General features: G+C 49.6%; 1 protein-coding gene across 2 annotated transcripts; it reads left to right on the top strand.

The window, feature by feature from the left end:
* Positions 1-4393: 4393 nt before the first annotated feature.
* Positions 4394-26500, top strand: VWA1 (von Willebrand factor A domain containing 1). Of its 2 annotated transcripts, XM_056332987.1 has the most exons (7): positions 4394-4626; positions 6165-6285; positions 14404-14967; positions 20781-21059; positions 22126-22398; positions 23216-23485; positions 24160-26500. In XM_056332987.1, the coding sequence occupies exons 2-7, from the start codon at positions 6213-6215 to the stop codon at positions 24198-24200; spliced, it is 1500 nt and encodes a 499-aa protein (XP_056188962.1). In that variant the 5' UTR covers positions 4394-4626; positions 6165-6212; the 3' UTR covers positions 24201-26500. The 2 variants fall into 2 exon arrangements, with proteins under 2 accessions (XP_056188962.1, XP_056188963.1); XM_056332988.1 differs by lacking the exon at positions 4394-4626 and having other exon boundaries at positions 5662-6285; positions 24166-26500.
* The last annotated feature ends 1099 nt before the right edge of the window (positions 26501-27599 follow it).

Here is a 27599-nt window from a genome sequence, read left to right as displayed (position 1 = left end):
TAACACTTGGGTGCAGTCAAGATTCTCTCTTCATCAAGATGTTCTTCAGCAGCTTGCTCACATCTTCCAGCACTGACAGCCACTACATCATCTCACTGAAAAGTGGAAAAAAACGCCCTTTAAGTGAAAAGGCGTTTCACTTATAAATGCTGCTCCGCTCCTGAAATGCCATGGTATGACTCGGTGTGCCTTTTCAGCCAAGCTGCGATGCTCTCTCTAAATGCCTTTGACCAGAACTAGCGGGCTGCTACGGTTGTCTAGGATATTAGCAGAACAAAACCGTAGATGGAAATGTGCACAAGACAAGTAGAAAGGGACCAGGCAATTGGATTCAGTCCCAAGAGAAATGCCAAGCATACAGCCAGTGCAACCTGGCAGTAATAAGCTGCGGTGAGGAGACACGACTTACCCCCGATCTGTCCTTTGGCTTCCTGCTCAGCAAACAGCTCCCTCCCCACTTAGTTTATCTAGCTGATGCTAATTGGCAGGATAAATTGGCAACAGCATTGATTACCATTTCCTTTTGCTCTGATGTTATTTCTCTGCAACAAAATCACCCACAGGTTCAAAGCAGGTTTGAAATGGCAAGGGGTGGCAGGTATGGAAGCATCATGTGCTGAGTTTGAGTTGCTCTAGGAGCATCTTTGGGCAGCTGGAGTTTCAAGGAGCTGAAGGCTGTCTCGTGGGTTGTCAGCAGGACTAGGTTCTCTTACTTTCTAAGCAGATGCTTCACTGCCCCTTCTGATGCTGCCTGGAATTCCTCAAGGCAGACTTGTGTGGAGAGACCAGGAGATGCCCAGGATGTGGAGCTGGAGAGGAACTAAGGCTGTTGGTCCATCCCATCCCAGCTCAGAAGGATCCTGGGGGCTGTAAGTCACTTTGGTGTCCGAGAGCTGATGCTTTGTGACAAGCTGCCTCCTTCAGAGCTCACCCAAGCACACGTCGTCCAGATCTCATGAAACCTGAGGAGCAAATTGTATGCTGCCTGGGAGCCAAGGGGAACTGAAGCCCCTAGCCAGGAGCAGGCAACGGCTCAGGGAACCTCATCCCTTTCGGTGCATTAGGCATCTGACATGCTTGTGTCTACCTGCGTGTTATTTCCATAAATTCCTTCATTTTAGGCTGTTGCAAATGTATACGAGGGAAAATTAGGATGCTGTGTCCTGGCGTGACACCATGCTGGAGGGGAAATGGCAGGAGTGCCCACCCATGGCACTGTTTCTGAAGAATTATTTTTTATTGCTGGATGTTTCCCAGCTATATTTTAGGAGGGTCCTGATAACTCTGCAGCCAGTCCTTTAATACTCAAATGGGAAGCAGCCGTTCCCAGTATCCTGAGACTAATTTGAGTGGCTGCATTCTTCCAGAGTATATCTGTCCTGCAAAATTTTTGGACATATCCTAAGCTTTAGTGTCCCAGTATCCTGACACTAATTTGGGTGGCTGCATTCTTCCAGAGTAGATCTGTCCTGCAAAATTTTTGGACATATCCTAAGCTTTAGTATAATACTGCTGCAAGTAGTTGAAAAGCTACTGTGCTTCACCCCAGCAGTGGCCGTATTTTTGCACTGGGTGACTTTTTAGGATGCTTTGGGATGAAAGAGACCATCTATAAGCTAGACCTTACCTCACTATGGAGTCATTCCTAGTCACTGGGTGACTTTTGAGAAAAATAAAGCCGGTGAATGCTGGGAGTAGACATGTCTATTTTTGTAGTTTGTCTTCCAAGTCAAACAAAAATAAGAGCTGACTTGAGGCTGGAGACTGCATGACACACTGTTAACTGAGAACTGGCAGCGCGGGGCCTGATCCTCTCCCCTGTAAGCCAGAAGGGCATTTCTGGAGTCAGCGGAGTTCAAGTTCACTCCCTCCAGCCGCACAGCCTGTAGCTGTTTAAAAGCCGAGCGTGCCACAGCGAAGCACTCAGGTGAGCTATGCGTGGTGAGTGTCTGGGGGGAAACTGGGAGTCAGCTGGGAATGTTGTTGGTGCTGTAGTTGCTATCCACATCCCCCGGGTCAGAACGGAGCTGATGTCCCAGCAGGAGCTGGCAGCAGTCTCGCCTTCCAGCCCAGACCCTGGTGCACGCAGTCAGGTTGGATTCCGGCACCTTGGGGAACTACCCGTCTGTGCCGGGATGCACAAGCTTTCCTTAGAATTCCAGGGGGACCTTCTACCCACACTGCTCTTCCAGTGCTGCTTTGCTTCCTTTCCAAATCAGGAATTTCCAAAATGCCATATATATAGATGGCTCTGCCAAACAATAACTTTTATGTAAGGCTAAAAAAAAGCCTGTGTTCCCAAAAGCCTGTTTGTTCCAGCTGCAGTAATTTGTCTCGGAGGATATTGCATCTTTTCAGAAACTGGGTGTTGTTTACATCCCCAAAATGTCAGGGCAGCAGCGGCGTGCCACCAAAGCCTCCCCATCCACAGAACACCCAGGCGTAGCACCGAGGGTTTGTGCTCTACAACATAGATGTGTATGTGTCTGAGTCTTGGTAATACCAGAATCAAAATATGGTAGATTGCTGGGTTTAATTTGTTCAGGGTTTTTTTGTTTTGTTTGGCTGTTTTTGTTTTTTTGTTGTTGTTGTTTGTTTGTTTGTTTGTTTGTTTGTGTGTGGGGTTTTTTTTTTTTTCTTTTTACAATCGTTAACTGTTCCTGAGCTGTTCTGTAACTTGGCATGGTAAGAAGATGGTCATCCTCAGTGAATTTTGGTCAGGTCTATGACAAGGAGAGAACGTGAGCTTAGCATCGACAGGGAGCTGAGCCTAAGCTGAGATCTGCAGCTGGATTTTGGTCCTGTGTAAACAGGAGCAAATCTGGAGTGGTACTGCTGGCTTCCCAGTGCAGGATGCAACCAGGACAGAATCAGCATTCACATAAACCAGTCTTACTGGAAACAGGATCTGTCGATTTCATTGAAGTTTAAAAATAAACCCAAACTGTGTAAGATCTAATTATTTTCCAGGCTGTGTTTTCCTGCTTCCACTTATCCCAGCAGGATTTGCAGGGAGATAAAGGCTGAAATCTCTCCAGACCGCAGGGTGTGAGGCTGAATGGCATTCACATTGATAAACTGATAAAAAAGGGAATTATTCTAAGATGAGCAACCCTTCCGTGGAAAGACTTCCTTGGGAAGTGAGTAATAGAAGGAAATAATCTCCAGGCACCACTGAGCCCTAGCGAAGGGCTCTCAGCACGCACCTGCGAGCCCTGGGGACCAGACCTGTTGCATTTCTAGCCCGCTGTCTCTGCGGTCATCTTCTCTGAAGGGGTCACTGGGGCAGAAGGAGAACAGGAGCAGGTGGACGTTGAGCTGAGGTGGTCAGAAGCAGATGGCTTGCAATGGGGCAACCCTTGCTGCCTCAGGCTGTGCCTTCTATGTCCCAGAGTACAACTGGTAGGATATACTCATAGGATATATGAGAGCAGCCAGTAGGATATAATTACCGGCAGGGAACAAGGATGTGACTGAAAAGCCCTTCACTCAACAGTGGTTTGGAGAGCCTTGGCTGCCGTCATGGTCAATACATCAGCAACTGAACTGAGGGTGAACGTGCACAATGAGAACTGATGAATTTGCTCCGGCTGGGGTGATTGCTCATGGTGTGGTTTGCTTTGCTGTGTAATTTGCCACTGGAAGCTTGCCTGCTGAACGATGCTAAGGACTGACAGCCTCACTGCTGGAGTACCTGGCTGCTAAATAAGTACTAAATGGAGTAATGAGTGCTAAATAAGCTCAACTTGGACTGGGGCAGGCCAAACCACGCCGAGGTGGAGGAAAAAGCTTGCTCTGGATTTGGAGGGGCGATGAGCAAGCCCACTGCGCCTCTGGTCGGACCAAATCCAGCAGCTAACACCCTGACTTACTTCAGTGTGTCAGGGAAACCAGCTCGCAACAGTATTTGGTCACCATGGGATCACACCAGGATCCAGATGCCGCCTTCGGGGGGATGTCACAAGTTACATGTTCTTGGTATGAGCAGGGTATCTAACTCCATCGAGTACCTGGGATAAGGCTTATTCCAGCCTGTGTGAATTGGTGGGTGAGGCTTGGCTCGTACAGGGCTGTGCTACGTGGGACTGAGGAATGGTCCAACCTGACACTGCAGAGCATCTTCGTGATACGCTGGGTACCACACTGGCAGGAGAAACACCAGTGTCCGGGACAATTAACTAGCGATGGAATTAATGGTGTCTCAACTGGATCTCATTTCTTGGGCCTATTCTGACTTTCCATTGGGTTGATGAGTTTGGATACAACTTTTTTCCGCCCTGCACAGCTCCTTGGCTCTTAATTCCTGCTCTTTTTTTTTTTTTTTCCTCTTACAGTTCCCAGGAGAGAGAAAATCAAATTGGAGGAAATACTGTTCACCAGTTTCAGAAATCCTACAGGCTTCTAAACATTCTTCCTTTGCTACTTACTAGCCTGTCTTGTTGGCCTCTCCCCATGTTAAGGGAGATGAGGGTTGATTGATCTCTTCATAATTGGGTGTAACTCTCCAGCTCTTCCCCACCAGCAACATCTCGGATCCGTCCAGAAGTAGCACACGTTAAAACCTTAAGTGAAAAAAGTGAAAGGGGCTGTTGCCACCTCTACCTGAAGAGCAGGAGCCAAAAGCAGGTACGTGGACGGCAGGACATCCCTGAGGAGGGACACCAGGTCTGGCCCGTTTGTGTCCTGGCAGCAGTCCCTGCGCACGGGGAAGCGGCACAACTGCGTGCTGGTGAGGGCTGGGCTGAGCAAGGGACACAAGGGACATGCTGAGTAGTGCAAGGGACAGGCTGGGCTGAGCAAGGGACATGCTGGGCAGAGCAAGGGACATGCTGGGTAGCACAAGGGACATGCTGGGCAGAGCAAGGGACATGCTGGGCAGCACAAGGGACATGCTGGGCAGAGCAAGGGACACAAGGGACATGCTGGGCAGCACAAGGGACACAAGGGACGCACTGGGTAGCACAAGGGACATGCTGGGCAGCACCAGGGACACAAGGGACGCACTGGGTAGCACAAGGGACATGCTGGGCAGCACCAGGGACACAAGGGACATGCTGGGCAGCACCAGGGACATAAGGGACATGCTGGGCAGTGCAAGGGACATGCTGGGCAGCGAAAGGACACGCTGGGCAGCACAGGGGACATGCTAGGCAGAGCAAGGGACACAAGGGACATGCTGGGCAGCGCAAGGAACACAAGAGACATGCTGGGCAGCACAAGGGACATGCTGGGCAGAGCAAGGGACACAAGAGACATGCTGGGCAGCACAAGGGACATGCTGGGCAGAGCAAGGGACACAAGAGACATGCTGGGCAGCACAAGGGACATGCTGGGCTGAGTAAGGGACATGCTGGGCAGTGCAGGGGACATGCTGGGCAGAGCAAGGGACACAAGGGACATGCTGGGCAGCACAAGGGACATGCTGGGCAGAGTAAGGGACATGCTGGGCAGCGCAAGGGACACAAGGGACATGCTGGGCAGCACAAGGGACATGCTGGGCAGAGTAAGGGACATGCTGGGCAGCACAAGGGACACAAGAGACATGCTGGGCAGCACAAGGGACACGCTGGGTAGCGCTAGGACCTGGGGAACGCTCTGCCTGCCTCCTCCCAGCAGATTAGCCAATATTCCCAGGGCAGGGCACTGCTCCCCAGCCTTACTCCGTTCTCTTTCCTCTAGATACTGTTTTTCCTTCTTCTAGTTCATTCCAGAGCGGAGCAGCTTTGGATTTCTCCGCGCTTCCTCCGCCCCCCTCCCCTGGTAGCTGGATAGCTGCCAGTGTCTGGCAGGGCCAAAGTTTTATCTATAGGGATATATTTTTTCAGCCCAGCCCAGCTGCACGCAGGCTGCCTGCAACTGAACCCACGCTCCTGGGGCAAGTTTGACTGGGGAGAGGATCAGCAGCAGGGGTGCTGCTTGTGCCTCTCCTCCAGCTATTGCTGTCAGGATGGATTTATGGCTTTCAAAGGAGTGAGGGGCAGCGGGGGGGGGGGGGGGAAGGAAAATTGCCTACAGGAGCCAGAGTTTACACCACAGCCCAGCAAAACATAGCTAAAGAAGCAGGCGGATCTCAAGGTGTGAGCAGCATAGAGGTGGCACCCTGGGATCTGGTGGATCCTTGCACGTAATATGACTGATCTTAAGCCTTTCATCTGCCTTCACAGAGCCAAGCTTTTGGATTTAAGGTAGTTTGCCCGGGACCAGACTTTGCTATGTTGGCCAAGGCAGTGCTTTCCCTTGGTCTGTGGCTGCAGTTCGCTGCGGGACAGAACACACCTGAGAGAGGTGAGTGCCTGCAAAGGTGATGCTTTCCCTTACTATTTTCCCCCATTTAATACCTCCTGGTCCTTCTTGCTTCTCGTAAAACCTTTTCAGAATAAAAGCTGAAGCTGTATTTCTGCGTTAGGTGTAGAGTTATACTTCTACGTTACTTTGCTGGCACAAGGACAAAACAAACAAAAAAACCTTTCTAAAATTACCGTATTAGAAAGAAATTTAACCTTGCTTGCTTCCAGTCGTGGAAAGGAAACTGTTTCAAAAACTTGCAGAGTTTAGTGTAATTATGTGGAAAAAGTCCTGACTGTTACTGACGTACTGAGGCACATGGAAAAAGAGAAGCAAAAAGTCGTTGATCCTATACCTGCCTTGTTCTCTTGCTAATCTCTGTAATTCAATCCTTGCATTTCCTCTTTAAAACGCTTTCTCTTGGATGCTGTTCAGGGAAAATGATTATGGGTCAGTCACGCAGAACTGACAGCGGGGAAAGGGATGTGGAAGAGATGAAGGTCTCGTTTCTGGTGCCTGCACCGCAGTGCCGGGCAGGCGGCTTTGCCCGCATCGCATCATGATGGCTAAGCTGATGCAATTGCTTTTGTTCTGCCTTGTGTTCACAAGTGGAAAAAGGTTCTGTTCCATGGCCGCAGGGCTACTGCTGGCTGCATCTGGTTTTTGCTGCACCTGGGAAATGTAATCCAATGCAAAAGGAACCTCTTGTCTATCTGGACAGGAGGTCCTCAGGCAGTAGCCCAGACTTCTGGGGTCTAATTCTGCTCCTGGTATGCACAGCAGACTGTGTGTATTGCTCGGATCCCCTTACAGGGTGTTGGATTCTATCCCTCAGTGACACAGGGCGGTTCGGGAACGGTACTGCTGCCTCGGGCTTTGTCACTGCGCTCCTGTTCTCACAGACAGGGGTTATTCTTATTGTCATACAGTTCTGCTGCCGTGGGAGTGTATGTGGCAGCTCCCCAGCCCAGGCTCAAAACAACGCTCAAACCTTCAGAGTACATGAAAAAGCAAGCCGTGCCTTCCCAGCAGGGTTGTGCCTTGCTCCAGAGGCAAAATTGTGTGTGTTGTGTTGTTGACACGCCGACTCTGGCTTGCACGCTGCCAAGCACCCTTAGAGGAGATGAACCTGCTGGTGGCAAGGTGCCCGTTCCCCAGCGCCTTTGATGGGGGGGAGGGCTCCAGGTTCCTCCCAGGTGCTCCCTGGAGTGACCTTGAGCAAACAGCCTGTCTGCTAGGGCTCCTGGGCATGGGCTAGCTCCTGCCTGGAGGTGCCGTGGTGGTGTGCCATGATGGCACATGAAAGGAGCTGTCTGAGGGGTAGGGATGCACGCCCACAACTCTGTTTCCTAGGGACATGACTGAACGTGAGTGATTGTGGCTTTATTCTGAGCTGCAGTGGACAATGCAAGGAAGCCACTGGGTGGCCAGTGGTGCTGCTACATGTGCAGGAATGATCAGCTTTTTCAGGGCAATGGCTACTTAGTGCACCAAGGCAGAGCATCATATAACCAGTTCCATCACTTTCCTCTTTGAGTCCAGATTCAGATCTCAACTATTTGATGGTTTGGGCTTTGATAAATGGGACTTAAGTTGTCGTTACCTGGTTACTCTGGACTAGCATCAGCAGAAAATGATGGGGATATCCCTGTGGGTGCAGCAAGTGAAAAATAAAGATGCAGCCCATCTGTACACCCTTTGTAGAGCTCCCTGCACTTGCTGATCTCTGAAGCACAGCTCACTACCTGGCATAATTCCATGATTCCAGGACACTTGATGCTCTAAATAAAACAGCAGAGATACTGAAACTCCTGAAAAGATCGTAAGAGGTGGTGATCCAGCTTCCTTCCTGCCAGAGGAATTTGTCTGAAGGGCCGTTTCTTAACCTACAGCCTATAATCTGTGGCGTGGACGAGCTGGAACCTGCAGAGGCAGTTTGGGCTTTCAGTCACACAAGTATATTTTGCTTGGTGGGGCTCAGCTCCTTAAATAGGCAGGGGATCTAGCAGTCTCCCATGGCCCAGGCCATGGTTTTAAGTGCAAAATACCTCCTAGCTGGCTTGGTGGGATACCTCTCTTTTTGGGAGAGGCGGTGCTTTCTCCTCCTGCCTCTCACTGTGATCCCAAGGGGCCACAGGGAAGCGCAGCCTGTGTTCCTCAGCCTCCAGACCTGGCTCCACTCATAGAACTTTTTTCCTTGCGTGGCCAAACAACGAGAAGGGAAGACAAACGTGGGATTTCAGAGTTAACCAAGACAGGATGTGATCTTTTTTGGCCGTTAGATCCTTTATGCTCTGCCAGTTCCAAGTCCCATGTAAATCAGGCGTGTGGCGTGTGTTCAGGTCCCAGCTGAGAGCGCAGGGAACTCGTGAAGCGAGTGTCTCCTGTCAGCATCTCAGTGTAAGACAGGGAAGTCTGACCAGTTTTTGGTTTGTGTTTGTTTGTTTTTTTCCTGGAAAAGCCAGGAGTTTCAATAGGCAGCACTGTGACTCCATGGTGATATTTTCCCCCCATATCGATCCCTGCAAAACACTTCTTTGTGTGATCTGTGTCTGCTGACGACACGTCGGCTGGAGGGTGAGGACAGGATGCTGCCATCGGCTCTCTTGGTCCCTAGGCTTAAGTAGGGCACAGGATCAGCAGTGCTGTGAGCTCTGCAGTTATTCCTCAGCTCTTCAGAAGCAAAGCCCTGGCAGTTCAGGAGGCAGGGAGGTGCTAATGGATGCCCCTTCTTCCCAAATCCCACTGAAAGTGAGAAATCTTCATCTGACATCCTGCCAAATGCTCCATCTTCTTTTGCTGTAAAGCAAGGGAACTGCTTGAAAACAGCAGCTGCTTGCGTAATGCAGGGATTTACTGGTAATAAATCTCCATGGCCCCACCTCTGGCATGGCTGGCATGTTTACGTTGGATGAAGGACAAGGAACAGGAAGAAAGATGAGGGAATTGAAAACCTAAACCTGAAGGGAAGGATGATGGATTGTCCAGTCACTTCCTAAGCGTTGCCATGCTCCTGATGCAGTGAGAGCCTTTGTCTAGATTTTTTTCTTTTTTTCTTTTTTTTTTTTTTTTATGGATCCTTTCTGCTGACGGAATCTAGGTGGGAGGAATTCGTTCATATGCAGGGCTGAGTAGAGGTAGAGGTAACTGTGATGGTATTTGCCTGCATGAAGGATTAGGCTTCTGTTCCACCCACAAGACAATCCCTTTAGCTCCAAAATATATACCTGCCCATCAGTGTAACTGTTGCTGTTGTTAACTGGTTGTTAACCAGTTGTTATCAACCTATGCTTTCTACCTTCCAGGCAGAACACTGTGGTGTCCAGCTGTAGCTTCTCCTGCAGAGCCTCTTAATTAACACAGCTATTTCCAGTAATGGGTGATGAGTCAAACCAGTGTTTAAAGGACTTTTAACGTTACACCCAGCCCTCTCGGTGCCCCAGAGCTGCAGGGCACAGCCAAGAGGTGTGATTTGCCAGGGGCATGGCTCTTGACTCTCCTTTGTTCTTCTCTTCTGCGCAGATGTTCCATGCTGGTTTTCCAGGTAGTTCTGGCAGTGGTGGGATTTTGCTTGCATCAGCTCCCTCGTGGTGGATTCCCAGTTCCCCTCCCAGAGCACCAGTGCGTATGACCTTGTTTAGCACTTGTGAGCAACATCCTTTGGCCATTGATCCCGGCCCTGCCAGGATCGGAAGCTTTCACAGCTGTTTGTTGCAACATTTGGGAAACGAGTTGACATTCCTCAAACAAACTGGTGAGGAGCAGAGGGGAGAAACGGCGATTTCCTCCTGGGAGGCAGCAACCACATTGCCAAGGTCTCTCACTGTGGCTTGCACTTTTTCCAGGGGAGAGGAAAGCACAGAGCTGTGGCTACGTGTGTTTTGCTTCATGCAGCCCTCGCAGCTCTCCCTCTGGAATGCCGTTGGGGGTAGGGAGCCGTAGGAAGCAGTGGCAGGTCACGGGTGCAGCTCCGCTGTGCGATGCGGTGATGAAGTTACATGTTGCTACGGGCAAGCAGGCCAGTTTACTGGACTTCGCTTTTATTTTCTGCTCAGCTCTAAGGCCAAGTTGCTGGGGGCGGGGGTGTCTGCCACACCAGGCTGAGCTGTGCTGGGTCATGCAGAACTGGCTGTGATCCACATAGGCTGCAGGTCCCACTCCTGCCTCCTCCAAGCATCTCTTGCTTAGTCACCTCCAAGTAACTCTAATGTTCTCTTTTCGAAGGCTCCATCTGATTTCTCTTGTTGTTTGGATATCTGGTGCGCCTTTGCCATCTCAGCCAGCACCTACTACAGGAGAGTGGCTCCTGTGCTGACCTGGTCTCTTTAACAGCACAGTGGCTTTAGGCAACGTGTTTATTTGCATGTTTATAGACCATGTGTGCAAGCACTCTGGCTTTCTCCCAATGCACATCTATTGTATGTATAGATATATATGCACATATATATGTAGCACATGGTTCTGACTCACGCATGTCACTTCTGTCTTCCGTCCTGCAGGATTCCCAGCACACCTGGCCCTTTCTCCAGTATACCTCCCAGTATACCGTGGCTATAATTCCCAAGCGCACAGACGTGAACGCTCCCCCAGGCACTCGTGCTCGAGCTGCACAGGCAAGCATCCGAAGGGAAATAAGCAGCTGGGTCAAAACTGGCCAAGTGAAGACTGAGCGAAGAGGATCAAGTCCTCTGCAGCTCAAGCCTGAACCACTAGCCTTGCCTTCTGTTTTTCACCTTGACCCCTAGTGTTGTGCCCCAAATGGCTTGTTGGTTAATGATCTTTTCTATGCTCAGGTCATTAGGTTTCACTGTCAGGACGTGTGACATGGCCCTTGTACCCACTCACTGTTCCCCTGTCTGGGTCCTTTCCCTCCTCTTGATTTTGCTGTCTTATACCTGCTTCTTGGAGCAGTGCCCCAGTGGGGGCTTAGCACCCCCCTGCTCATCTCTGCCAGGCTCATTGCTCTCTCCGGGCCTGCCTTGACACGGCTTTCTGCAGGGGGAGACCTGTTTGCATGAGCTGTCTCCTTGGAGCAATTAATTTTACAGGAGCTTTTCCATTCAGCTGTCTGCTGCCTTGTGGTTTTGGCTCCCACGCATGGCTCCAGCACTCAACCGCTGTGTGCTGCACCATCTCCATCTGCTCCAGAGCCCATGTTGCTTGGCCACCCCACACTCCTGATCCCTTCACTGATAGGGGAGCCCTAGTGGGCAGGCAGGAATCTCTGGTCCAAGGCTTTTTATCCTTTCTTGCACCTCAAAAGCTGTCAGGAAGCAGGGTGGTGGTTAAAAGAATTCCAGATTCATTATTGGTATTCCAGCTATTGTATGTCTCCCAAACTCTAAAAGCAGTAGGAGGTGTCCCTTATGTGTTTGCGCTTCCCACACAGCGGTTTAATTAAAAAAATGAAAAAATGAGTCAAATGGAGTGGGACTCCAGGGCACACCCTCAGAAGCATGTTCTTCCTGACATATCACATTCTTCTGCACAAATGGTCTGTGCAGCCCTTCCCCAGACATCTTGTCCCACAACCCCTTTGACGTGCTGCTCCTAAGACTATCTGGGAAAGGAGGTCGACATGTATTCAGAAGAGCAAGAAAACATCAAATCAGCCTAGCTTTTTAAAAGTTGTCTAGGGAGGAATCCCTCCGCTCCAGACTAGCCCGCCAGCAGCGGTATAAATCACAGATTTGAAGAATTCAGGGAGCTTTCTGCCAGTCTTGCATGGACCGTAGCCTTTGAACCGAGAGGCAGCCAGTTCTGAGAATCAGCCGCCTCTCCTGGGAGAGCAGAGCCAGCAGTTTTTCTCATCAAGTTCCTTTATCATTTCATTCTTTTCCAAACACAGCTTATTTTAATTCCAGGCACTGCCATTGTCGTAAGATGGGATAAACTTCTAAGTTGTTTTAGACCCTGGAGTTGCTCCTGACCTTGGCAGTTGCTCTTGCTCTTGCCATCAGCAGTTTGCTTTTCTCTGGAACTGCTGTGCGTTATCCCAGAGCAGCAGCTCTGGGTGGCAGAGGCTACTCCCTGGCACCGGGCATGATTGACCTGCTGGCTTAGGCTGGTGAGGAATGTTCCCAGCTCCTGGACCGTGTCCACCACCAGCCTGGAGCAGAAAGTACTCGGGATCAGCCTGGTGTTGTGTAACAAGAGGTGTCAGTGCAAGCTGATGTAACTCGGAGGCATTTTATTTTTTTTTTGTAGCAGCAAGAGCAGGATCCAGGAGGTGCAGGCTGTACCTTCAGCTCTACCCTGGTTCCTGCCTCTTTCTGCTGCACTGGCCTTTTGGTTGATCTGCAAGGGGTTAATAACATGTGCCTGGAAAGACTGTCATGAGGTTTTGCACATCTGTGCAGTGCTTGCAGATCCTGCAGGAGCGTAGCGTGGAAGTGTTGGGTGTGCTCAGGAGCCAGAGCTCCTGTTGCTCCTGCAGTGTCAGGTCCAGGGAATCTCTTTTCCCCTGCCGGCGTTGGCTCCCTGCTCCATTCCAGCCCCCTGTCCTTGCGCAGCATCTAAGATGAGGAGGTGAGATTAGTGTCCTGGGACATTACTTCCCCTCACTGCTGCGATGGCATTTTCTGCTTCTGCCTGTTATGCATCTTTACTGAATTTGGACCAGAGGAACATCAGGCTTTCATCTTGTCCTTATTCCATGAGGAGCTGTATTTTCTCAGGAGTCAGTCACCAGGCTGAATTCAGGCATATTTCATCCCAATTTTCCAGTCTTTTGGCTTGCCCCACCTCTCCCATGACTGGTCTTTTCCCTCTGAGACACGGGGTTTGTGCTGGCCATCCATGTAGCTCCTTGAACAGCAGGGATCATGCGTGTGAAGGGAAAGGGAGGACAAAAAGTAACTATTGCTCCTCTTTGCGGTCTTCAGCTTTGCAAATGTAAAACATGCCTTTAAAACAAACTTGGCAACAAAGCTCAGAGAGCAGGAAGCCAACGCAGGCAGCAGGAGCTCCTCTCCCTGCTTCTGGGAAGTCACCACAGCAGCTGGGTGCGATGCATCGTCAGCCTGACCTCTGTTGAATGGTGGTTGACCTAGGTGAGGTGCAGAACACGTGAAAGAGTGAGCTCCAAAAAGCCAAACTGGTCTGCAGCGCTGCCCTTTGCCAAGAGCCAGGGGGCAAGCTGAGCGCAGCAGGGCTGGGATGTGCTGCTCCTGTTTGCTGGGAGTCTCTGTTGTCCATCTTGGCCGACCGAAGTACGTGGAATAATATGGCAGCTGCAACGCTTGTGTGCTTGGATGTTGTGCCATTGTTCACAGTGGTGGAGCACACCACCAGGGCGGCTGCTGCTGTCTTGCTGAGATGCTCCAACTGTTCCTTTGCATGTCCCTTACCCTCCTGGCCAACGTGAAACCCTGGGGGGTAGGTGGTGAGAGGGTCCCGTGGCCAGGCGGATCAGCGCGACAGCCTCCAAGAGCTCCTTCCAGCTCCACTGCAGAGCTTTGGCTTCTCCCCTTGCCGTGTCCCCCTCGGGCAGGGCTGAGATTAGGCTACATGTCCCAAAGCAAGACTGAACCCAAAAGAAGCGGTGGGAGACAAATATAGGTCTCAATCCTGCTAGTCACTGGGCGGGTGGTGGGGTCTCATGAACTTTCTTGCTCTTGCTTTTTGTGATTCTGTAACCAGTTCAGGTTCTTGGAGCTCAGAGGACTTAGGAACCGGTTTTCTGTTCGTAAGAGAAACAGCTTTTTTGGCAGAGTACTTGAAAATAAAAGGTGCTGAGAGAACTTTGTGAACAATTACAGGCAGATCTCTGGCTGGTGCTTCAGTCTTGGCATCTCAAAGTGTTCGCCAACAATGGTTGTGATCAAACAGATGAGTCTGAGCAAAGCTGCTCGATGAGGGAAGACGGGGTGCTATGATGATGGGGTGAGAACTTCCCAGACAGCTGACAGCAGGACTGAGAATAAAGCCCAGGAGCCCTCGCACTAGGTGCAATTAATGATCAGAATAAAAAGGCAAATCCTGAGGTTTCTACCCAGCAAAATTCTCACTGGATTCTGAGATTTGGCACTGGATAATCAAGCCTTCCTAGCAGATGCCTGTGCAGGTATGTGTTCACATCATTCCACTAACATGCCTCCCTCTCTCTTCCCCTGCTAGGTCCCCAGCCGTCTATTTCCAATTCAGAGGGGGACCTCCTCTTCTTGCTGGACAGCTCTGGCAGCGTCTCCTACTATGAGTTTTCCAGGGTCAAGGAATTCATGTGGGACCTTGTGCAACCTTTCACCTTTGGCCCCAAAGATGTCCAGACCAGCATCATCCACATCAGCACGACACCCACCATGGAGTTCCCTTTTGACCGGTACCTGTCTAGCAAGACTCTGCAACAAGCCATCCGGGACACTCGGCAGCTCATGGGTGACACTAACACAGGCAAAGCACTCTCCTTTGCCAAGGAGAAATTATTCAGTGATGAAGCTGGTGCCCGCCCAGATGTGCCCAAGGTACTGGTTTGGGTGACAGATGGTTTCTCCACCGATGACATCTCCGAACCCATGCAGCTCCTGAAGGACATGGGAGTGACAGTCTTCATTGTCAGCACTGGACGGGGGAACTACCTGGAACTCTCTGCTGCTGCCAGCCAGCCACCTGAGAAGCACCTGCACTTTGTGGATGTCGATGACCTACCCATCATCACCAAGGAGCTTAGAGATGCTATCCTAGGTACGGTGGGCTTGGGTTGTGGGCACTGGGAGCTTGCAACAGGGCTGAGCGTGAGTTAATCTCTGGCTTTGCAAGGCAGGCAGTGTGAGAACCCCCTAAAACCAATGGTCCTGCTGGCCCACAGCTGCTGCCCTTGCAAACGGAGGTGCTTTGTCCATAATGCTGTAAGTCCAAGTACAAACCAAGGCTTTAAGTCTGGCACAAATATCTCTATTTCCCCTGGAAAGTCCCTCGACTGATTGGAACAAACTCCCTTCTGCAGACCTGTAAGTGAGGTGAACTTGCTTGTAACTTGTGCAGTTGTTAATTAAGGAAGAAGGCTCAGGAAGCATATTATCTGGATTTCTTGAAAACTCGCAAGACTTTGAAATTAATCATGCAGGTCACAGATATCCATCCAATTCAAGTGTATCATGAAAATTCCCCCACCTGCACAGGTTAATTGTTAACCAAAGCCTTCCCAAACAGGCAATGATTAAACTACAGTAAAAGACTTCTGACTGTGGGAACAAGGTGCCTGAGCCCCTTGAACTTGATTTTTATATTCAGGGTGAATAGTTTCCTCTAAAACGTTGTCTGGCTATGTTCCACCTGATGGAGGTGGAGGGCACACGTTGAACACATTGCTTACACAAAACGGGATGTGTGTGTAATCTGGGAAGGATTTGGTCCTGTCAGCTCCCTCAAAATCTTGTCTAGGGTAGATCTGACTTTCTATAAATACCATTACATGCAGGCAGAGTGCCTGGCACACCCCGAGACATCAAACTCCTGCCTACAAGTGGCCGGCAGTTGTTGCTGTCTTACAAAGAACAATTAAGGATGGTGCTTGCTATCAGCATTAAGACTGTAAGGAGAGGAATGTTTTTGTTCCATACATCCCCTGTTGTAACGTGTTCCACATCCGTCAGATCTACAGCCTGACTTGGCCAGCACAACCCTTGGAAGAAAATCCCAGCCCTGACTTGTCAGGCTTAGCCAGCCAGCTGCCACCTCTTTGTTGCTGGTGTGGTTGTGGCGGTTGCTGTGCAGAGAGCAGGAATAAGTTTGATTTTTCACTGGTCCTGTCTTCTAAAGCATCCAGGAAAGGGTCTGAGGAGACCCAAAGGCATCATCTGGGCCAGAAGGCCCGTGTTTGGGAGCCAAGAGGAATATCTCACGCGAATCTGCATGCTGCGCTGCACAATGCACGTTCTTTTTGCAGCTCTTGGATGCTGTCGTGCTGGGAGTGCCTGGGATTGCGGAGCAGGGGTTTTGCCTCAGCCTCCCAGATGCCTCTGGATTTGTTTGGGAAGCTGAGTGAGTTACTATGACTTTGCAGACTTTCCATGGATTTTTCTGGAGGTTCTCTCTCCATTGGAAATCCTGTTTTAATTCCTCATTTGGCTTCTGCTATGTGAGCTGGTTAAAGCTGGCTTTGGAGTGTCCAAGTAACCCTTTCCACAGAATCCTCTGTACGCAGCAATTTCTTTCTATTTCTAACCATGATCATTTCACAAATGACATGAAGGGACTATGTTCTCCTCCAGTCATTCCCACCACATCTCTCCTGTATGAGTATGGGGCAGTACCAGCCGTCCTTCTACTGTACCAGACCCCAGATGTTTTGTTTCAAGTGGCTGTTTCAGCAACTAGTGCATCCTGAATCCCGATGCTATAAAATAGCATCCCAGCGAGAAATCACCTGCATATCCTTGCAGCGCAAGACTCTTGAAGATGGTAAGACCTGCAAAGGTAATAAATACTCTGCTGTGCCCGAGGGCAGTGTTCTGTGCATCCACCAAGTCTAAAAATCACTAGTCCATGATTTTAATGGAAGGTGAGAATCCCACATGAACTCAGGGGCTGGTGTTTTAAGCAAAATACCAGACACTGGTAAATTCACCTGAGTTAGCCTTAATAAAGCCACATCTGTCCACTCTTCCCTGCCTGGAGGAGGCAGCCGTCATCACCACCCTTCCTGCTTCTGGCCCCTGCCCCTGGAGTAGCAGGGACAGACAGGATCCTTGGCAGGCAGAAATTAAGTTTTTCCAACTCTGAAACAGCTCAGACTAGTTTTATTATCACTGCTATCTTATCTTCAACTCTTGCTACTGTTTCTTAAAAGCTTTTTGTAGATGCACAAAGAAGCTTTGTCAGGAATTGCTCTCCTCCCTCCACCACCTATCCAGGAGTGGGTGTTTCACGCCTGCTCCGTAGATATTCCAACACAGTGGTCCCTGGCTGCCAGGTTGCTGTTGTCTCAGGCAGGCTGGGAATGCTCCATGGGACAGTCCAGTCTCCGCAGCTGTACCTCGCTATACAAAGGTAGACGCTTTTATGTAGGAGTTGCTTAGATGCACTTTCTTTGCCTTCAGAAATGTGATCAGAGATCTGAGCAGGCAAATAAGGAGCTGTCGGGCTGAGTCTGGCATTCACAGCAGTGGGTCTCAGTCCTAGACAGCGAGACGGCCACTACTTGGACAGGGAGATGAAAGGAAGATGCCTTACTCTTCTGAACTGCATTTCTGTCCCGCCACAGGCTCTGCTGAGGCCCAGAGATGTGATATTTCTGCCTCAGTTCCCTTTTTGAAAAACCTGGCTATGTCAGAGAGCGGAGAAGATGGGCTGCTGCTCAGACATGGTGGGCCTGAAATAGTTCTAGCAATGCTGCTACGCAGAGGGGTGTAAGGCAGGGACCATGGATGGATGTGTGCCTGCTCCCCCTCTTTTTCCTTGGCATGTGTTCCTGACACGAGTCTGCAGGACGCAGCAGGTCCCAGCCAGCCTGGTTATGGCCACAGCCACAGCTCGGTCCTGGCAAATACCTCTGCCTTTCCTAGTGTGAAGGAAAGGGGACTCTAGCTCAGTCTTCTTCCTTTGAATCTTATATATTCTGTACCCAACATATGGCATTTGGTGCTTTCCTTCTGGGGAAGGACCTTCAAATATCACAAAGCCAAGGCATTCCTTTGAGTTGACATCAGGTTCTGTGCTAGCATGCACTTGCTCTCCACTCAGGCAGTTGAACTGACAACTGGTGCCTTGTTTCATCCTTAGGCACCATCTCCTGAGCCAAGCGCTGCAGGAGCCTACCTGTCCATCGCAAAACACCAGCCGCTTCCCTTGCATGTTCAGGGTGGCACATTTCTGATCTGAAACAAGGTCCTGGATAACTTCTGCTGCAGTGAAGGTTTTGAGCCTAGAGTCCTCTGACGTTCCTGCTTAGCACTGGATATAAGTAGGTGACCAGAGGGAGTGATCTCAGATCCTGAGTGTCCACCATGGTAATGGAGAATTGTTCCTCCCTCCCAGCATCGGAACCATCTCCCTATCCATATCAAAGTAGGGAAACAGAGCCACAAAGCAAAAGTGATTTGCCCCGAGTCCAAGCTGAAGCATCTGCAGAGAGGGGACCATGTACCCAGGGCTAGAACAGGTTCACCTGCTGCCTGGCTGCATTTCTTACACACATCATGAAAGCAGCAGCGTTCCTGCGAGTCTAATCTTGACCCCAGCAGAATTCCCAGGATACCAGCAAATTCCTGGCTGCAAAATGGTGTTTCGAGTCACTAAGAGGCAGGAGGTGGAAGGCAAATTGTCTTTTGGGTGTTGCTAGGCAGGCACTGCCTGTGTCTAATACGAGAGATTTGCTGTTTTCCTTTGGGAACAAGGAGGTTCTGTGAAGCATACCAGGGGTATCTATTTTCTGGGGCTTGTTGCCCGCTTTATTCGCTCAAGGCATCTGTAACCTGGCAGCAAGGGGCAGAGCTATTTGCTGTGGGCCTCCCGCAGCGTGCCCCCCGGGTGTTGCACCCCGTCACTTCAACCTGCCCAATTTACTCAGGGTCTCCAAGCTCACCCATTTCCATTCCCTGAGCTTTGGGCAGAGGACTTGTAGCACTGAGGCCTCTCCGTTCCCTGTGCCTTGGTGGCTTGGCCGCTGGCGGTTGCAGGGCTGGCAGAAGGGTGCAGTGCCCCCTGTTCCGTGGTGCTGCCTCCCACCCTCTGCCCCCTCCGGGCTCGGAGTGGGTGCAATGCTGCTGGCTGGCAGCGCGCGTGGACGGTGGCGGGCAGAGCACGGGGAAGGGAGGTGGTCCTGCCTGCCTGGGAGAGCCAAAGAACAGCTCAGAGGAAAAACTGAGGCTGCTTTATTTGGTATGGGGAAGTTGGCAGGGACCCGGAGCAGCTTGGAGGAGAAGAGTTGATCTTCTCCCAGTTAAACGGCAGGTCTGGGAGCACAAAGCCACCCCCTAATCTCCTGCAGGGCTGGGAAGACCTTTGTGCCTTCCCTTACCTCTGTGTACTGGGCAGCCAGTGAGAGCTACTCAGTACCCTCCAGCTCATAAATACTTCAGAGTAGTCTATCATAAGGTTTCAGGAGGGATGCTGTGCAGAGCAAGTGCATCTTTAAGGCTCAGAGTGCTTTTAGAAGTCTTTTTTTTTTTTTAAAAAAAATAATCCTTATGTCTTTGTATGCCACTTCCCCGGAGCTAGAAACAAAGTCCTGTGTGTTTCTGCTCTTCTGGAAGGCCAAACAGTGGAATTCTGCCCAGGGTGGGCTCAGGAGGCCACGCGTGTCGGAAGGGTCAAGTAGTGGAGGAAGCTGGGGGAACTGCTGAGCGTCAGAAGAGGTATCAGTGTCTGGCATTTGGGGTCTAGAACTCAAAAGGTAGCACAAGCCGTGAAGAGAAGCCTCTGTGCAGGGGGAGAGGGGCGAGATAGCACAAGCGTGGCTCTGAACGTTGAATGTCACAGAACAATGGAGCTCTGTGAAAGGCTGCAGGGAGTGATTTCAGCTGGGATGAATGCAGCTGGCTTAGCAAATGCTGGGCACTCCCCGGTTGCTGCCCCTTCTTGGCCACTGGGTACAAGCAGAGAGCAAAGAGAAATGTATTTTTTCATATTCTGGGCTGCTTCACCTAAGTGACACAATTTAGTTGTTTGGTTTCACAAAGAGGTGATTTCTGCTGGGAGCTCGGGGTGAACTGACCACAGGAGTTTCGGAACCTGGATGCCTCATTTCTGTCTCCAGCTTTCTCGCAGGCAGTGCCAGCGCTGCTTGCTGTGTTGGGTAGGTGGTAACGTCTTGCCAAGTGTGGGAAGCTGCCTGTTTGGCCAGGCACAGTAACTCCCACACATCTGTCGGGTAGTAGCAGCTGCCCGGAATTTGCTGGACCACTCCAGATTCGTTCTCAGTGGTGCAAGACAGGCTTGGATGCTCAGGGGCATGGGTCCTGCTGTGCCAGGCCTCTGTGTCACAGCAGATCACCAGCACCATTCGCCCTTAGCACAGAGGACAAGGCAGAGAGAACAGAGAGGGGTAGCTGGGGCTTTAAAGAGCAGCTTGGAGGCTTGTGGCAAATCGCTTTGAGACTGGAGATGCCCATGAGGCAAGGCGCAGTAGTACTCCTGAGCTGAAGCCTGTTGTGCAGGCACACTTGAGCAATTGCTTTAGCCAAAATGCCACCTGGTGATGGCTGGGACATATGCATTTCCCCTGCAAGCTCTGTTCAGTGAAAGGCTCTTGTCTGAGAGGTAGAAGTGGTGTGAAAACCCAAAGATTTCTGCCTAAGTTGATGTGTTTGATTATTTATTTATTTTTTTAGCTTTATCTTTGGTTTCAAGGATTTTGTTTTATAGTCCTGAACCTTTCAAAGAGGGTCTAGTTCACTGAATTCCTATGAAGGGGCTTGGCTACACCTCGATGACTTCAGTTGTGACCCAGTGTTTCTGTAGCCTACAGCTCCCGTCCAGAAGGGCCTGTATTTTAGATATGCCATGTTCTGTATATTGACATCAGCAGTAATTTCTTGCTACTGTTTCTCTTCCAGATGTTATCCAAGCAAATCGGCTCCATGCAGTAGATATCACCTCAAGCAGCTTCCGTCTGATGTGGCCCAAACTCCTCTCCGAAGAAACTGGCTACTACACACTACAGTATGCCCCGATAGATGATCTCGCAAGGAAGAGGACAAAGCAAATGTCTGGGGCTCACACTAGCCTCGTGCTAAGCAACCTTGGATCAGAAACTACTTACGAGGTGGCACTCATTCCTGAATCCAACATCCACTACTTCCCTCCCCAGACAACAAGGGTTACTACACTGGCAGGTAAATGTGCACAATCCTGACCAAGGGGGAAGTCTCCACTGTGCTGAGCCTCCTGTATGTATCAAGCAAATGGGACAGCCCTTGGTCTGCATCCCACCGTCTCGTGGTCTGGCTGGAGGAGGCGGATGATTGTGATCAGGACAGAACATAATGAGCTGCTTTATGCTGGCACTCAGCTGCCAGCTGTTTGCTTAGAGAGGTGTTCTGGACTGTTCGGAACAGGGGATCAGCTCTGATGGTCATAGCCCTTCCAACCTTAAAAGTCTGTGAATCTGGAGGAAAGCAGAGCCCACTGCCCTGGGAGAAGGTGGCAGGAGCTGCAGCTTGCGGGGCTTATGTATTATAACTTATATTATACCTTAACAGGGCTGAGGTATAGAGCCCACTGGGGATAAAGCACAGGCTGCTGCATGTACTTACTCACTCTCCCAGTAGGATGGTCAGGGAGAAGCAGTGCTGTCTTGTGTGGGTTACTGCCAAAGGGGAATCTTGACCTTCATCGCTTGAGCAGCTGCTATGGAACAAGGAGATTCCTGTCTCCTACCTGAGGCTGCAGGTATAGCCTGGGGAGAGTAATGCTTCTGAAGTGGGTGCATGCTGCTTCTCCAGGCAGTGTATCCACTGATGGGGAATCCCTGTGTGAGAGGGAAAGAGAGAGGGGGAGCACTCGGGGCAGAAGCCAGCCCCTCTGTGCAGATTAGTCATTTGGCCAGAAGACTAACTCAGATTTATGCTGGGTAGCAACATGCAAAAAAAGTGGCACGCTGAAAAGCTGAGCAGGGGTAATAAAATCAAGATGAACTTGCATCCAATATTAATGTTCTTCATGCAAAACCAGTTTTGGCTGAGTAGTTTTACCCACTCTCTGCTGCACAGGTGAAGAAAATATTTTCTTAGGGCTGAGCTGGGTTGTGCTGACTTGGTGACTATCCACCTCCACTTGCTGGATGGATTTTCTTCCACCTCATGGAAGCCAAATATGGTTCAGGTCAATTATGCTTCCCTGACAGCATTCTTATGCCTTGAATGATATACTCATTCACATCTTTTTTTACATTTCTTTCAGAGGAAGTAAGTCCAGCTCAGGTTCTCATCTCAGAGTCTGGGCCACGCAGCTTCCATGTTAGTTGGGGTCCTACCCTGGACAGCGTGATGGGCTATCAGATCCTGTACGGACCCCTTCCTGGGAACTCGGTGAAGCTGCTGGAAGTGGACGGCAAGCAAAACAGCACTGTGGTGGAGAACCTGGCACCCAATACAACCTATCTAGTGACAGTGACTGCAATCTACAAATCGGGAAAGGAGAAATCCCTGTCCGCTAAAGCATGCACTCAGGAAGGTGAGCAGCACCCTGCTGATAGGAAATCCCATGGCCACACAGAGTATCTGAAGCGTGTCCGGTTTTTTGCACAAAGCATCTGCCTCTAGGTGAAGCCAGGGAACTGGGTTAGCCCAGTTACTGAGCCGGGGGTGAGAGAAGGGGAAAGTTGCAGCTTCTGATGAACAGCACACGATATATGCCATTAGGGTGTAGCAGATGTATAAGGTATGGGACTGGAAGAGAATCAGACGCACGCCACACACCTGCTATTACAGGGTGCGTATGGCCAAGCTGCTGGTGTAGGCACAAGCAGAACAGACTTGGAGATCCCTGAATCTCCCTGAAGCAGAAAGAAAAGCACCTTTCCCTCCTATCTCCTCAGTGTCTGTTCTTTGTGATTTAGCACCAGAGGGGTGGAAACCTCATCAGCAGAACCTTCAGCTCTGAAGAGGTACCTGTGAAGATATTGCAGGAGGCAAAATGTAGCTTTTGAGGTACCTGTGAAGACACTGCAGGAGGCAAAATGTAGCTTTTGTCAGGACTCGGGAATGAGGAACTCAGAATGACAGCAGCTGAGGGTGCGGGAGGCAGCCAGCCAGTGCCTAACAGTGCCAACACAAGTATTACGTGCTGGTACCAGGACAAAGTTAAGGACTAAGGAGGCTGTGCTCCTCCAGTGTGGAGATGCAGAGGGATGGGCTATTGCATCTCTACAACAAAGAGCAGGCTGGCTGGCCACCCCTTCTCACCAGTCCCCTCGGGAGGAGCAAGGAGATAGGCAGTAAGGACGGCTCCATACAAACGGCCTGAAGTAACATGAATCTTCTTTCTCCAGAGGGCTCCAAAGTGAGGCACCTCCGCTTTGAAGACATGGGCCCCAACACTCTGAAAGCCTCCTGGGACTCTGCCGATGGGAAAGTCCTTGGTTACAGGGTCCGATGCCGGCGGCAGAGTGGCCCTTCATCCGTCATCAGCGTTTCGCCGCAGATTCACAGCGTGCTCCTCACGGACCTGGCTGCAGGCACCACCAACAAAGTCTGTGTGAAGCCTGTGTACAAGAACCAGCCAGGCAAAGGGCTGTGCCGCATGGCACACGTGCAGCCGGGTAAGCTGGGGTGCAAGGCACAATCCTGGGGCACTTGAGCCAAGGGGAAATGTTCTGAAGGGCATTGAGGGGGTGGAGATCCAAGGCAGGGGAGCCCTCATGGCTGAAATGCTCTGTGCTCCTCAGCTAGCTTGCCAGTAGGGCTTCATCACAGCTATCAGCCCAAGAGGTACTGCCCTCTTGGGTTCTTTCCCTCTTTTTTAAGAGCAGACCTCCTCCTAGTGGCATTATGTTTGCAGGCAGGAGCAAAAAGCGTACAGTGGAGGCAGTCCTGCAACTGCTTTGGGATAAGAAGGGCGGGAGGACTGCTAAAAGCTGGCATGGGCATTGGAAGCACTGTTTAAAAGTCATTTGAACTCTTGGCTACCCTTCACTTTTCAACGTGGCAGGGACGAGCTAACTATGAAACACAGCTACTAAGGCACAACACATCTGCTTTCCTTCTTCCACTACTCAGAAGCCACTTACTGTCGTGAAACACAAAGGGATTCTTGATAGGCTGAAGTGAAGTAAGAGCTAAAAAGAAGCTGTGCAACAGTGCAGAAGCACAGCCGTTTTCCCAGCAAGAGGCCAGAGGGATAGGGAAGATGACCACAGGGATAAGATCTCTGACTCAGTCAAATTTGGAGAACGGGTGGATAAAGCTGATATTATAATTCTTGTGTTCTTCCCAGCTACAGAAGCCCAAGGATATAAGCACAGACAGACAGCATGACAGACTCTGGAGTGAACTGATTCCCGGCAGAGCAAGGAATCTTGCTTGGACAAAAAGGAGTCGTCAGGGGAGGAAGCCGGAAAGCTCACAGATCATCTCCCAGCCTGCACTGTCCGTTAAGGTGTCCTGGTTGTCAAGCCTAAAGGCTGTCCTCAGCCCAGTTCTGCTAAAGCTTAAAGGTTTGGCTTCGCTGAGTGGAACAATCAATCTGACTAGTAGATCCCAAATCTGTACCCTCTTTTCATATAAATACGCCTGACAAATAACAAACAAAAGGCAAAGGGATGAATCCTCACTATTGCTTGCTTACTTACTGCCTGTCCTCTATTTATTAAATGTTGATACAGTTCTGGTTTTGCAGCTTATGAGCATGTTCAAGGCTTGGCTGTTTACTCCCCTGGCCTTTCACTGTGGGCATCTGCCCTCAGAGAAAGATTACACGTGACACACCTGAGAAAGAGCGGCTTTCTCCCAGTTCACCCAGTGTACTCAACAGATAGCTCAAATTAGGCAACCCAAAAGTATAGCATCTCAGGGATGGAAGGGAAAAGCATTAGGAGAGAAAAGAACAACAGAATGCAAAAATGTACAGTATGCAGAGATCAGGTCAAAGCCAACAGGACTTCTGAGAAGAGGAAGAAAAGAGGTGGTTGTCCTCGTCAAAGGTCAGGTGGGTTATGAAGACGCTATAGAAAACATCCCGCCTTTTATAAAGCACAAGGACAGTTTAGTGTTTCCAGATGGTCTTTGGTTGATGGCAGAGCTTGGTGGATGAACTCTGAGAAACAGAACGACAGGGCTGTGCCAGGCCAGGGCTGACGAGCGCTGTCAAGAGTGCTCCAGCAGAAGTCTGCTCACTGTCTGCCTGCTGAATTCTTGAGTCTCATTAACACTGTTCCACTCTCCCTATGGCACTGGTATTAAATTAATCTGCTGCAATGACATACAGATCCCAGATGGAATCTGAAGGGCTCAGTTCCCCCAAGTAATTTGCCTTGGGATTTGATATCAATCTGAGAGAGCAGAAAACTCAAAAACCTGGGAATTTGCTTCTCCAGCAGGTTACTCCAGAGCTCTCAACCCTCAGCTGAGCTCAAGGAGCAGCAGTGAGTCAAGAAAAGCCAGACAGCAAGACCACCTAACCCAGTTATTTTTGTTTCTTATTCAAATACATGCCTCCAAACAACAGTGCAATGCTGCCCGGATCATGACCACTGATTTACTTTGGCATACCTGCAGTCAGTTTCACCAAATTGGATGCGAGTCCTGCTATTGGAGCAGCCATATAGAGATTAATTAGCCAGTTCTGTGGCTAATTAGGGACAGTAAGTCTCCAGCACTATCATTCCAGGCTTTATCCTCTGCACTCTGAAAACACCTAGCACATCTTTAGTGTCTTGTCCTGGGCTTCCACCCAGCCCTAAGCTTGAGGTACACTTAAAAATCAGGTTTCTAGGGGAGGAGAGTAGAACTGATTCTTTCCCTTTGGCCCCAGGCTTGAATTTGCTGTCACTAATTTTAATACCTAGTGACAAAGCCATTGGAGCAGCATCGTTCCAAAATTCAGGCTTAGGGCTGTGAAGAAATGTATACACTTTTCTAGTAACAAAACCCAGCATCAGTGGGAACACCTTCCCTCAGTAATGCCTGCTCTATTTTAAATGCATTGCTTATTTGTCCTATGGGTGGAACTGTTTTTAAAGCTGTACTGTATTTTGGAGAGTCCTCATTAGTGTCGCTCTATTCTGCAAACCCTCTGTTAGCTCTGCTTATGGACTTCTTAAAAAGAGTTCCTTTCAGAGCTGAGATGAACTTTGTCACTGACCTTGTGTCCTGAGTGCTGAATTCATCATATCTGGGTTTATGGAGCGTTTGCTTTGGGCTGTCATCTTGTACAGGAGGAAGGGACAGGAGAGGGCTGAGTCACTCATGAACCTGATAAGATTTCATACACTTTGTGTTCTCCTTTGGAATGTGCTCTTGTGACTGATTAATCTTCATGGAGACTGTGCTGAAGGGAAGAAAAAGTCTCTGGAATCATAGCATCGTAAAATATCTCAAGTTGGAAGGGACCCATAAGGATCGTAAGAGTCCAGCTCCCAGCCCAGGCAACATCTGGTCAATCCGAGATAAAGATACCATGAGTGATCTCTCATGCAATAAGATAATCTTTTTCATTCTTGCTGTAGGACAGAAATTAATTTTGCACAACTCCTTGCATAGTTTACTAATACATTAACATGTCATCCCCCCCAATTGTAATGCATCCTTTTGAAGACAATTAAAAATACAGTACAAGAGCTATTGAATGATTACTTTGTTCTTGATGGCACTAAGGCCAAATCTATTAAGTGTAGCTTTTGTTCTAATGAAAAGCTAGTATTCATCTCAATTTTAAATGACTGAAAAGTAACATTTCCATTCATGACTTCATGGTCTGGTTTACATAGAACTTTATCTCCATACACACACACCCCAAAAGAAAAAAGTAGAAATACATCAGTCTCAGTAATGTCTCAGCTTCAGTAAGAATCATTTTACAAGGAGCCAAGAAGTGAATGTCCCTTAAATCCTGGCAGAACTGGTAGTACTCATGAACACGAAAATTCCAATCGGACAGGTAAGTTAAACTAATTTTTTTTTAATTTATTTAGAAAAATGTAAGCCTAATGATTTCCAGGCTATTTAAGCATCTCATCTGTACTGATATAATGGGTATAACACCCAAACACCTATGTAGGATGAGAGCATAAACCATCAGGGCTACCAGTAGGAGCTAAGTTCTGTGTGTGGGGACTACAAACAGCTTCATTTGTAGGTAAGTTGTTCCCAGGTTTTCTTTAGGGTCCTTGCACCATCTGATGCATGTGGTGTTGGCTGTTATTAAAGATTTAATGTGGAGTCGCTAGTGTGATCTGCTGAGAGAGTTCCCATGTTCCTCAGGAATACGAAGACTATCCTGTATCAAGACACCACGGGTTTTCCGAACACAACCTCCCAGGAAGGTGCTGATCTGTCAGTAAGCAGAGCGGTTATCCCACTTAGCTGATCTGTTATCTTGACACTCAATGGTTTTGTGATTGAAACCAGCATACTTGCTCAATTCCAGAATTTTGGTGGGGTGTTTGTGTTCAGTTGGAGGAAACTTGCTCTTAAGTGCATACTACTTGCAGCCTTCCCCTGTATAATCCCAGGCTCAACGAGATGTCAGAGTACAACTATAATTAGGATGAGGTAGCTAATTTCTCAGAGTGATGTGGAGGTTATATGAGCACTTGGCTACTGTCAGCCAGAAGGGGCACTGAATTTACTGTAGTGGATGAGTACCTGGTACCAACAGGCTTACCTTTGCCAACTTCACCAAGAAGCATGAGCCAGCACATACCTGAAGGTTCAGGG

This window comes from Falco biarmicus, chromosome 3, assembly GCF_023638135.1.
Source record: "Falco biarmicus isolate bFalBia1 chromosome 3, bFalBia1.pri, whole genome shotgun sequence".
In the NCBI taxonomy this organism is placed as follows: Eukaryota; Metazoa; Chordata; class Aves; order Falconiformes; family Falconidae; genus Falco; species Falco biarmicus.
The sequence above is the reverse complement of the archived record's forward strand: the minus strand, read 5'-3'. Positions and strand labels throughout refer to the sequence as shown.

Coding starts and splice junctions, on each gene's coding strand:
- VWA1 (XM_056332987.1), top strand. CDS start 6,213: ATGTTGGCCAAGGCAGTGCTTTCCCTTGGTCTGTGGCTGCAGTTCGCT. Junction 22,399..23,215: donor TAAAGCATGCACTCAGGAAG/GTGAGCAGCACC, acceptor TTCTTTCTCCAG/AGGGCTCCAAAGTGAGGCAC. Junction 23,486..24,159: donor CATGGCACACGTGCAGCCGG/GTAAGCTGGGGT, acceptor TGTTCTTCCCAG/CTACAGAAGCCCAAGGATAT.